The following is a 13,265-nucleotide window of genomic DNA, read 5'->3' as shown; positions in this document are numbered from 1 at the left end:
TTTACCGTGTCAGAAACGAGACAACAAGCTTTTCCCGTGTCACCTCAATTGTTGGCTGAACTTAGTGATTCCAACTACAACTCAACTTCTTCTTTCACCATTCAAAAGATAACATCATGGTTTTACACAAATCTTCAGAAAAGAAACCCCTTATGGTTGATCTTGGGGCGGTGTGACTTAAATCCTCCATGATGAATCACTGACACAAGTTAAAATCGAACATAGCGTAGCGCTTTAACATCTATCGTACCGGAGTATCCACGACATTCCAAAGTCACAACCTTGAAGAATCGAACTCGCAGCTTATCGATACGAAGTCGAAACCGAAAGCGTTGATTTCTTATCGAAAATAACATTTACTTGAAAAAAAGAATTAACATGGAGGTAAACGATCTATTATTTGATGGTTTAAAGATGGTGATAGAAATGTTGAATCAGTGGGTGTCGAAGAAAGAAGGTGAGGTTGGTTTGTAAGTTGTAGTGGGTATTTTGAGCTTAGTGGTTTCACAGTGGATTTGAGGTGTGTTGTGTCGTGGTTATTGATTGAGTTGAAGCAAGAAACAATGATGAATGTTGGTGATTTTAGGAAGGGGTTCGTGAATCATGGCGGTGAATGGAGGTTATTGTGGTGGTTCGGACGGTGATGATGGAAGTGTGAGGCGGATTCGACGAAATCAATTCCGCCGTGACGAGATGTTGAGGCGATTATGGTTGATGTTTGTTTTTGGATATATTGTAATGGATGAAGTTGACTATGTCACGGAGGATGGATACATGCATCACATCGGGGATGGGAAGAGTGACACTGAAATCGGTGGCTGCATTGTCTTCGAGAGAATGGACGGTGACAAGAGGACGAGTTGCGAAGCCCAATTTTGAAGGGAAATGAGGAAATTTGGATGAAGATAAGGTTAGTGATGGCTTTTGAGGTGACTGTGATGGAGAAACGGAGGCAACGGTGGTGAGAGGTATAGTGTTGGGGAAAGAAAGAGCGTGGGTTAAACGTTGGAGAAAACTGAAATGGGTTGAATGAGAGTCAAACGAAGCAGACACCGAGTATTCCCATGGGAGAGATGAGTCATTATGTTGGGATTTCAAAAGAAAAATGAGAACATTTTTTTCCTCTTCGTTCCCCCCCAGGCGGTTGCTTTTAGGATTTCCTCATGCAGATTTTTGCATCCTCTCTCTTGGTATGACGCCTCTGGCCATGTGAATGGAGATCTTTTGCAATTTGATAATCCACTCTCTTGATGCCAGCTCATCTGACCATTACAAGGAATATTTTATTCCTTTTTTTCCAGCCTGTGAGTGTGTAACATGTGTGTGGTCCTTCTTTCTTTTGCCAATCGAAAAATGGTGAGTGAGATAACCATGATAGCTGGCAATGGGGTGACATGTTGGAAAGGATCCAATGCAAGAAATATTTTTTATTTTGAAATTTATAAGGGAATTAGTAATTAACTTGAAAACAAAATTAACTAATTAAAATAAGTTTTGTTAATCCTAATTAAATATACTAATTATTTTGACTAAAAAATAAAAAAAAATAAAAAAAACCAGACACAAAAATTTCTGAAATAATAAAATGAATGTACTAAAATGATCAACGCAAAATAAACCTCTCAGCATTTGATTTAATTTTGAAATAAATTTTGAACGGTTAAACAGGCATATGTGGATCAAAACGCGACTGAAAAAGTCGTCAAAAAATAAAGAAAGCACAACAGTTTAAACTACGTGAACTGTAGATTAATAATACTGATGCCTGCAAGCTTGATTTAGAAACTTTTCACCCGCCGATTTTACATTTATTTGAGGAATGATTCTACCGATATGTCTGTATCTTTGAGAATTTATTCTAGTCAACATTTTAGGCGTTATTTATGATGAAATGCATGTCATGCTATATTACTGATGCAAACTGAAAATAAAATCAAACTTATGAAAGTTTTAAAATGCCCGGACAGAATTGGGGTATGACAGGTACATCTGACCTCAACTTAAACTAGAATTGAGATAATAAAATTGAGAAAGTTAGGTCTTCGCAGCCATTGCTAGGGATTATCACTGAACTTAAACCTTCCCAGCCATCATTCGGGATTCTCATTACCTTTTGCATGAGAATTTCAAACCTTCCTAGCCGTTGCTAGGGATTGTCATTGAATCCAAATCTTCCTAGCCGTTGCTAGGGATTCTCATTACCTTTTGTATGAGAAATTTATATGTTTTATTCTTGACCTTTTGTTAAGGAGTTCGCACTGCCTTTTGTTAAGGAGTTCCAATAATAAATAAGAATGGATCGTTGATGGTTTGCATAAATTTCAGAGACCTAAATGCTATAACTCCAAAAGACGAATACCCGATGCCTATTGCTGAAATGTTGGTTAACTCAACAACATGTTTCGATTATCTTATTATGCTTGTTGGTTACTCTAGTTATAACCAAATATTTATTACAGATGAGGATGTGCCGAAGACGCCATTTTGATGTCCAAGAGCCTTAGGCACGTATGAATGGGTGGTGATGCCATTTGGCTTAAAAAATGTTGGGACAACCTACCAAAGGGTAATGAATTTGATTTTATATGATTATATCAAAATGTTTATGCAAGTATGCATTTATGATATAGTCATTAAGTCTGTGTCGGGAAACAGTCATCCTGACCACCTTCGTCAATCATTTGAAAGAATTAGAAAATACAGGCTGAAAATGAACCCTCTTAAGTGCTCTCTTTGAATGTAGGTTGGAGTTTCCTTGGTTTCATTATCCATAAAAATGGCATCAAGATAAACCAAAATAAGAATAAAGCCATCATGGAGACTCAACCTCATTCGACCAAGAAATATCTGGAACCTTTATTGGGAAGATTAAATTTTTGAGGAGGTTTATTTTGAACCTTAGTGGCAAGACTCGAGCATTCTCGCCATTACTTCACCCAAAAAACGAATATTTCAAGTGGAAACAAGAGCATCAAAAGGTTTTTGACTAAAAGAGTACCTAAGGAACCCAATGATATTGTCTCCTCCTGTTAGGAATAAGTGCATGAGATTGTATAATTTTTCCTCAGACTCAACCATAAGAAGCATGTTAGCATAAGAGCATAATAACAACGTCGAAAGGTCCATTTATTACCTCAGTCGAGTCTTGAATGATGCAGAAACTAAGTATAGTCTAATAGAAAAGATGCGCCTTTATTTGAATTTCTCGTGTATGAAGTTAAAGCATTATATAAAACCCATTGTTGTTTACGTCTCTTCGCATTTCGATATCATTAAGCATATGTTATTTAAGCCAATTCTGCATAGTCGAATTTGAAAATGGGTTCTTGCCCTAACTGAATATTCCCTACCATAAATGCATTTATGGGAAATGAAAGGGCAGGTGATCCCCGTTTTCATCGTAGATCATGCGATAGTCAAGATACCTCAAAATTATTTGGGACTAGCCATTAAAATGGAACTGGCATTGGAATCTTAGTAATTTCTCCTAATAAGATTTCGACAAAGTATAAATACAAAATTGATGGCTTTTGCTCGAATAATGAGGCAAAATATAAGGCTTTGATAACTGGTCTTGATTTTTTTTATAGATTTGGGGGCAAAAAGAGTCGAAATCAGAGGAGACTCTGAGTTGGTTATTAAGTGAATAACAAACGAGTACACATGTATTAAGTAAAATTTGATAATGTAATTTGTTATAGTAAATCGAATAATTAAGCGGTTTGAATAATTCAACATGTCCCTCGACTCAAAAATTAGGGGGATAATTATCTGGCTCAAATTGTTGGTGTAAGCCCTAGAGGCCAATAGTTTTGGTACTTGTATCGAATTATTTATTAATAATAAAAAGGTTTTTCTTTGTTATGTTTGTTTAATAAAGTCCCTAGAATAGCTAGTCCATTTAATGTATCAAGTGTGACTTAATCACGAGATCCCATTAAACATAAGGACACTATTCTTAGAGTATTCGTAGTCGAGCTTTGTTGTAAGTGGGATAACATTAAAGCATTAAGACTATTATGTATATAGACTGATGATCACATCTCATGGATCATGGATAAGGAGTTATCAAGTCTTAAACATAGGTATGAATATTAAGAGTAATATTTATACTGGATTGACCCTCTATGAGAATACTATATAGAATGTTATGCAAAGTGTCATAAGTTATTCTCATGGTGATAGTGGTGTATACCACCCTTCGACCTGAAACCACTATGGACCCTAGATGTAAAGTCGAGTGCCTTATTGCTGATCAAACATTGTCCGTAACTGGATGACCATAAAGATAATTGATGGGTACTCCACGAAGCATGCTGAGGGACATGAGTGACCTAGATGGAATTTGCCCATCCTGCGTAACAGGATAAATGTATAAGGGCCCAATATTAAACTGGACAAGGATGATACGGTATATGCCTTGTGTTCAATATAGACATAAGGGCAAAAGGGTAATTTGACACATAAGTATTATCACAAAAGGATTTGTCAGATCACATGACATTTTCGTGTCTTGGGTAGCAGTGATGTGTTGCTAGATACCACTCGCTATTTATTATGTTAAATATGTGATTTAATATAATTGCTAATTTCGCAAAAACCTACAGGGTCACACACAAAAGGACAGATAGATGAGAGATAGAGTAAATAAGGAACACCATAAGGTACGATGCACTTAAGTGAATTGTAGAACATCGTAAGGTGCAATGTACTTCAGTAGATTACGAAATATGGTAAGGTACCACGTGCTTAAATGATTTTGGCATATCATAAGATATGGGCCACGTACACTTAAGTGGGGTTTTTAGCTCGCACCTCACACAAGTGGTTCTTTAAATAGTACCCTTGTGCAGAAGCATTTGTTGAGTTGAAAATTTCGTCTCTCTCTCTCTCTCTTTCCCTCTCTCCCTCTCTCACTCAAATCCTTCATTCGTAGAAACTAGCACTGAGATTGAAGAAATCCGTTCGTGTAGACCGAGTAGAGGCGTTGTCACCATTCAACGTTCGTGATCACTCCTTAGATCTGTATCAAATGTTTCAATCGCCACAAGAGGTAACGATTCTATCACTGATCATGCCCATTCGTAAGGATCACTAAAGGAGAAACTTTTTAATTTCTGTTGCGTTTTGGATCGCTATTCTCCTTCATAAATTGCCTCAGAATACAAAGTATAAAAGGGAAAGTTGGAAGAATTAATTGAGGTTCGAGGAAGAGTAAAATTGATGAGGTTATCTCCTTCAGGTTTATTGATGAAAAAATAAGGGTCTACAGATCCTAAAAACTTTGAGATCTTTGCCATTGGTGATTTGACATATACTAATTGGAAAAGACCAATAGTCGAATATCTAGAAAATCCAACAGGGTCGACCGATCGAAAGGTCAAATATAGGTCTCTAAGCTATTGTAAGACCCCAATTTTGACCCTAATATCCCTCATGAAATTTCATCATAAGCATTAGCATTGAGATCATACCTTGGCATCCTCCTTACCCCTCTTTCATTGGGTTTGTTTTGGGAGAGATCACCAAGCACTATGTGATTGTATCATACTTTTATATTATCATTATATTAACCCAAATACCAAAAATATGTCTTTGCATTTTCCTAACTCTTTTGTAGGTAGGGTATGATCACCATTGATCTATCAAGTTCATATCTAGGGTTTGAGACCCTCATGACAAAGAGCACAACCATGAATTGATCCAAGAATGGTTATGAGCATCATATATGAGTTCCATTGATTCCTACATGTTATATTGATCAAGCATTCTTCAAGAGTTTGAGGGTGATTTGCCTTGGAAACCCTAGTTTGACTGGGTATCTTGAGTAACTTCTCCAACAAGCTATCTTACCAATTGATCAAATTTATCAAGGGAGACTTCAAAATTCATCATCTTATGCATATATGATCTTCCATAAGCCAAGAAAGTCAAGATAATTGAAGGTTAGCAAGTTGGTTGATGGTGGTTGGCCAGATGAACTCACCTGATCAAAACTGGGTCTCCCTAGACCCTATCTCCTACAATTTTCACCATATGAAAATTATTGCAAGAGAAACTTTACTCTAAATGACATTACAAACAACTTTAATGTTGAGACCTAGAGCTAGTTTTGCTTGGAAAATCATTTTCTATGTTGAAACATTATAGGTCATTTTGTCTAAACCCTAATTTCAAAGTCAACTTCCCAAGGCCATAACTTGCTCAATTTTTATGAGATGAAAGAATTCTAAGTTTCACAATACAATTCAAGATGTCTCCTTCAACTTTTATGTTTGGATTGAGAGCTAATTCAACTTTTATGAGCATGTGATATGAGGTTACATTATAGGTCACTTTTGACCTTTACCATTGAACAACTGATTTTTCCAAACTTCAAAAATGCATAACTCTATGATCCCAAATCCAAATGACATGAAATATGTGACAATTTTGAAGGTCTTTGAAAGAGATACAAGTTTTATGAATACACGTTTCTCATTTGAAGCTCACATAAAAAGTTAAGCAAGGTGGAATATTAAGATATATGGTTTGACACTTATAATTTTTTTTGATATGTTGAAATTTCCAAACTTCCACCTCAAAATTCATCATGATACAAGCTTCAAATGGAAACGTGTTGAACATGAAAGTTGTTCCTCTTGATCTAACCTTTCCATAAAGTTCAATTTCATCCATTTTGGACAAGGTTTAAATGGGCTGCACATGGCTTGAACATTGCATCATCATTTGGCAAGAATCAAACTTCAAGCTTCCATGTACAATTGCCTAGCACTCCAATTTGAATTCAGACTTGTTCACACTCATTTGTGGATCAAATGGAAAGATCTCATGGGCCTGTGCACGCCTATGCACACATGCATCACTCATTGCCAATTTTGGAAACTCATTTGGAAGGTGCAAATATCACATGATCCAGCTATAAATAGAGCTCCATATGCTCTGAATTAGAGACCCCTTCGCGCCAGCTTTGATCGTAAACACCAAACTCTTCCATTTGGGAGGATAATCCTGATATTTTCCTTTGGAAACTGAGTTGGAATCTCACTGTTTTGAGATTCAAAACTCCAGGGATCCAAGACCTTTTGTGCATTCTAATATACTTCTGCAAGCATACTGAGCAAGATCAAGCACGAGCCAAAGCAAGAACAGTTGAATCCAGACCTGCATTGAAGGTATTTTCCAGAAAATTTCATCTCTTCGATTCTCTCTCAATTCCACTCAATTCTCTTGGATCCTTGGTTGTCTGAAGTCCCACCAATGTAGGCAAGAAGATTGAGTTGCTTAGAGGTCAAATCGAAGCAACTCAGAGGTTAAATAGAAGCAACTCAGTTGGCACACCTCAAAATTCAACTCCTCATATCTTTCTATATATGTGGAGTTAGTTAAAATTGAGGTCAAATTCGTGCTCTACGCCATTTTTTCTTTCAGATTATGTTCTCCTTTTTCATTTATGATGTGGTGATGGATGGACCAGTCCGACCAAGGTCGCTTGAGAAGACGACCGACGCTTTGATCCGACAATGATGTGGCATGGTTCAGAGCCATTAGATGAATTCAAAATGTTTTAATCATGAGCGTACATATTGATTACCAAGCGTGTGGATGTTTGACTCAGGTGCATCATGGAACACGCGTGCTCAACCACTTGATCTGCCACCTCAATTAATGAGGTAGATCAAGTGGTCCACGTTTTTTAGATTTTCTGATTTTTATTTTTATTCCTTTGACTTTCATTAATTCCTATTAATTTTAATATTGATCCAAAAAATATGAGTTTCACCAAAAAATTTCAAATAATTTCCTCTTTCATATTCTGAATTAAAATTATTTTTTTGATCATTATTAATATTTTTCATGATTTAATTGATTTTTCATTTGTTTTTAATTGTTTAAAAATACTTTTAAGTCTTTAAAAATTCTGAAATTTTTTCTCCAAGGTCATTTGACCTTGTTTGACCTATAATAAATCTCATGGCCATTTATTTGGTGTTTTGATGAGGTTTTAGGAATTTGACAAACCATATTTAATTTAAATGCCTTATTTTAGTATTTTTAATTTGAATAAATGCCAAATAATTTTGTTGACCAATTGTGATGACTTGTTTATGTTTGACTCTTGTTGTTGGGCCTTTGTCAAGGTTGATTTGACTTTGTCAAGTTAATATCATTGAATTTAGAGGATTGATGGAATGTACATTCCATCTCCCAAAATGAATGGATGACATTAATTTGGTGAAAGTCTTCCTTTGATAAATTTGAGTTTTGATCCATTCCCCTCCCGCTTCATCTCATTCCCCTTCTTTATGCATTCATCTCATTTGGCCTATGATATCTCAAAGTCCTAAAGCTAGTTGATTAAAAAATTAACATGAGTATGGATGAGATTAGGCCACCTCTTTTGCATATTCTTTTTGTGTATGGTATGTTTCATTAGCATAGTCCATTATACTATGTCTCTAACATGTATTAACACCAAAGTTCTATTTCCCGACCTCAGATAGTTGTGACTTCTACATAAGTCCAATTATGATTTCTTAACATAGCGCTAAATTTGTGACACAAAAGACATATCATTCTAGTTAGTGAGATTGTAAGTCTCCCCTCTTTCATGGTATTGGGTACCAAACACAACTCGGCAACACTCTTCCCAAACAGATATATACCTCTCAACGTCTTCAATTCCTTGCGCAACTCAAGAAATTGGTCTTTCATTTCGTCCATCTTATCATAAACATCCAGACCCTCAGACGGCTCGGAATGATAGATGGTATCCTCTACGCGAGGCAAAGTGTGCACAACTGGAGGTGGCACGGACATGATCAGGCTAGATGCCAGCATGGAAGCAAATGTAGGCGCAAAGCCTTCTGGCACAAAGTTGGGCGACATTCCCCACGGGAATCCGGAAGTCAGGTTTCGCACAAAGTGGGCGATGGCAGCAGGCACAGTAGAGGTAATCACTTCTGAAGTAACAGTCCTCGCGGGAGGAGTTGCAGGCGTTGGAAAAGCTTGGCTCTGAGCAACAAGAACTGACTCCATCATGGCAGTCAGGTGGGCGATCTCGTCCTTCAGCTCTATATTCTCTTGCTCTAGATGCTCCATAATTCTGAGATGATTAGCGTGGGTGTTGTACCGATAAGTCAACTTGGCTAAAGCAAATAAGAAACACCAATGAGACACCTGGCAATGGATGCATGAAATGCAATGCTTGATTGTTTTTATTTTCAAGGAACTTACTATATCATTTGCATATATATAATATTAAAATGGCAATTGCAATAATTTGATATGACCAAGAATCTCTTTTTATTTATATAAATTGGGAGGATTACACTGAGTACAATTTCAGAAACCAAAATAAAAAGATACAAGAGAAAAGGAGACTAGTCATCCTTAGGATCCCTAACAACAATGTCAGAAGATCTGGATGAAGGCGCGTACTTCCTTCGAATGCGATGGATCTCGGTCTCAAACGAATCCTTCATCTGAGTCTTCTCGAGGACAAGCTGGTCAATAATCTTCTTCCAAGCAACAGAAGGCTAAGGCATGCTAGAAGATGAAACCTCTGGCTCTCTCTGTTTCTTTGTCACTCGGTCTTCAAGTAGCTCAATCAGTGCATCTTTGTCCTTATACTCCAACTGCAACTCTTCATGCTCCTTACTTAAAGCATTGAAACGCTCTTCCCACATATCCTTCTCTTGCTTCATCTTGATGAGCACATCTTCCAACTCCTCTACATCTTGGTTAGGGAGAGTTAATGGCTCAACCACAACCATAGACATAGGTCTTTCACAAGGATAAGGAATCTTCAACTCCATAGCTCTCTTCTTCACCCAAAGAGTGTAAGCTTCCAAAGCTACACAATTGCGCAAACCAAGCTCAGATCTTCCTTTCCTATGCACATTATGCCAAGCATGCACAATCTTCTGCTTCAAATGTTGGGGATCTTTACCCTCTTGATAGAAAAGACCTTCTAACAACATGTTATTAGGTTTGTCTCTAAAGGCGAACCCAAATTGACGACGAACCAAATCAGGGTTGTAGTTAATTCCTCCTTATGTACCAATGAGAGGCACATTATAGAATTCACCACAACTATCAATAATCTCCAAACTGCTTAAGGACGTATCATACCAAACTATGTCATCATTAGTGAGAGACATAAATCTCTGAGACCACCTTAGACATTGTTTGTTCTCCACAAAAACAGGTGTCTGAGACAAGTGCAAAATAAACCACTTGTACAGGAGAGGAATGCAACAGACAATCGTTCCACCACCCTTAGAATTCCTTAGATGCAAAGAGAAATACATATCACCCAACAAAGTAGGTGTAGCGGGGTATTCGTTACCATTAGAGATATTGACTAAATCCAAGGTAAATCATACAAGTTGAGTCGCCACCGCACTTCTATTTACCCAAAGGAATGGTTAGAAAGCGAACAAAAACCTAAAAGTTTTATCGAATCAAAAACTAGTAAAAATGTCAGAGATCTGGGTAAGGGGGTTGGTTATGCAATGGGAAGGTGTTAGGCACCCAAAGCATCCTAGGTACTCCTAGGGAGCCCTTTTCACATTTGTTGCAAAGGTTATTTTTTTTTTTTGTGAAAACTTATTTGTGCAAACATGATTGAAGGGATGAGGAAAGCGTGTATGTTTATCTAATGTACTACTTACTAAAAGAAGGCTCAAAAGAAAATGACTCGCACGGACATCGCATCCACTGCATACGTATCTCATCTGAATCTGAGAATCAGAGTCTTCGTAGCTCGGCTACCTATGGGTTAAAGAGGAGTGTGCTCGCTAAGATGTCGTGTCTTATGCCTACGTATCTCATCTAGGATGAAAATCAGAGCAAAACGTAGTTCGACCAACTACGGGGTTTGGGGTTGAACGATGTTACTACGCAATCTACCGGATGCTCGACCTTTGGAGACTTACTCGCCTGTAGTAGAAGGAGTAAACGTGTTCTTAGGAGAAGAAAAATCAATGAGTTGTTCGCGTTATAGGAACGCTCAAGCAAAAGGGAAGTCCTAGATGAAGGGACCTGCATAAAGTAAACACACAAAACATTGCCTCCTATCGAGGTCTTCCAGCTAAAAAAGCGGTAAAATGCGAGAAAAATGTAAAAGTACCACACGGATGAAGATCTGAGGTAACAACAATTAAAGGAACGAGAAATCCAGAGATCCTTCCAAGCTAACACCATCAAAGAAAGTGGGTCAGTACAGGTAATCGGAATAAAACTCCAGGTGGTATCCCACAAATAAAGTGGAACACCAAGCAAGCTATCCCTGCAAGAGTATGTGAGCCCTCACAAAAACTCAACAAACAGGTTAGAGTAATATGACGGAATTAGGAGAAAACAATGCCATAACAAACACAAAACAGGTTAGAGCAAACAGGATAGGGTAATCAAGAGTTGCCCCCAAATCAAAATGTAACCACATGAATCATACCATTAAAATTCACAAAAAGCTCACAAAAAGCAACCAAGGGTAGGAGGCCTAAACCTCTTGTCAAACACATGCATCAAAAGGGTATCAAATTCACCCATAATACCTCATAAATTCAGAGCATTCAAATTAAAAGCATAAAGTAATGGGAATAAGGCAAACCTGACTGGAGAGATCGAATAAAGTTGAATTGCCCGGTTGGGTTTGCGAAGCACTCTTAGGGTTTATATGAGAGGGAATCGGTTCTTTGCCGATGAGTTCCCTTCAGTCTCTGGAGGTTGCTCTGAACTCTGTTATCTCTTCTCTCACTTTCTTTTCCCTGCTAGGGTAATAGGAATGGAATGGAATTTTGTTTCACTGAAAGTCTGAATTTATAACCTGGTTTTTGTGGACCTGTGGGCTCAAATGAGAGGGCCAAGTCCAAAATTTTTCTGTTATATTTTATTTATTTATTTTTTTTCTTTTCGTTTTTTTTAAACACGTGGGCTTCGCCTAGAGAGCATGACAGTTCAAGAAATTCTTCTGAGTGTAGGTGATTCTGGTGGCTTTTCTTGGGACTCACTAGGTGACCCATTCTGCTCGCGTAGCGAGCATGACAGCTCATGAACAAACTTTTGCTCCTTCAAGATTAACGTTTTGACTGCCGAATAGACCCCATTTGAACCTATTGGAAGTATCTCAAGCCATTCCCTTGTGTTGACTGATCATCTAAATAGAACCCACAAAGTGTCTTGGATGATACTCAAGCTTCAAACAAAAGATGTTAGTGACACATTTTTGTGCTTTTGGTTAGTAAACAAAAGTAAGAGAAACAATGATGTATAATTCAAGCATGCTTGGTGATCTCAAACCAATCACAAGGAGTCCCACCCAAAGGCAAAGGGAACCAAGATGCTAAAGATCCTTGAGGCAATGCAAATGCAATGTTATGATGCCATGAGGGATCTTAGGGTCAAAATTGGGGTCTTACAGATGCCCCTATTTAAGGTCATTCTAGCCAGAGAAGTGAAGGTTAAAATCTTCGTCTCGACGGGGTAGAATGGGCTTAAATAATAACAAAGAGATGAATTTTGGTCCCTAAGAGACCTCATGATGCAAATGTAGGTATGAAAAATGGTAGCACTCTGTGGAGATATGTGTCCACAAAAGCAAAGAAATCAGAAGCCATTGATAATCCATATGAGGAATTCACTCCATGGGACCAAGACCCTGGGGACTCTCCTGGGGATAGAAAAGGGATAAAAATGCGCGAGCAGGTCACGACTCAAGGCGCGGGGAACAGAATTCCAACGGGAAAAGATCCAATGGAAAGACTCGAGCTGACTCGAATACAGCAAAAAACTGTCCACAGCGGATACTTCGGATAAAATCTGGATGAAAACAATCCACTAAGGGACTTCGCTGGGGATGTCCACAAGGACACTCCTAGGGAAGCAGCGGGACGAGGTATTACCGGTTATTGGGTAATAAGCTCAAGGAGACATATGATCTGAACGCCAGGTATGAGGGTGAGAGATACAACATGCTCAGGAAGAGATGAATATCCAAGACCGGTATAAGGGTGAGAGATATCAAAACTTCAAAACGTTTGAGGAAAACCTAAAAGGTATACTTCAACTCAGGGATTCTGACTCCACAGGGGACAAAAAATCATAATAGGGAGCAGAGAGGAAGGAACACCAGGGATACCGGTTACTGGGCATATAATAGGTGACCAACCAAGGCGTGAATTGGGGAATATTCCCAAAACAATCATCATCCAAAAGAGGGCTAAAAGCAAACTCGATAACAGGATGAATATTCGACTCCA

General features: G+C 38.0%; 1 protein-coding gene across 1 annotated transcript in view; it reads left to right on the top strand.

The window, feature by feature from the left end:
• The first annotated feature begins 603 nt into the window (after positions 1–603).
• LOC127123085 (GTP-binding protein At3g49725, chloroplastic) overlaps positions 604–13,265 on the top strand; it is a 118,264-nt gene continuing 105,602 nt past the window's right edge. The window contains exon 1 of the mRNA XM_051053345.1: positions 604–844. Within this exon, the coding sequence (XP_050909302.1) occupies positions 604–844 (241 nt within the window). The remainder of the gene's footprint in view (positions 845–13,265) is intronic.

The sequence above is a fragment of the Lathyrus oleraceus genome, chromosome 2, assembly GCF_024323335.1.
Source record: "Lathyrus oleraceus cultivar Zhongwan6 chromosome 2, CAAS_Psat_ZW6_1.0, whole genome shotgun sequence".
In the NCBI taxonomy this organism is placed as follows: Eukaryota; Viridiplantae; Streptophyta; class Magnoliopsida; order Fabales; family Fabaceae; genus Lathyrus; species Lathyrus oleraceus.
This window is presented reverse-complemented; position numbering and strand designations above follow the sequence as displayed.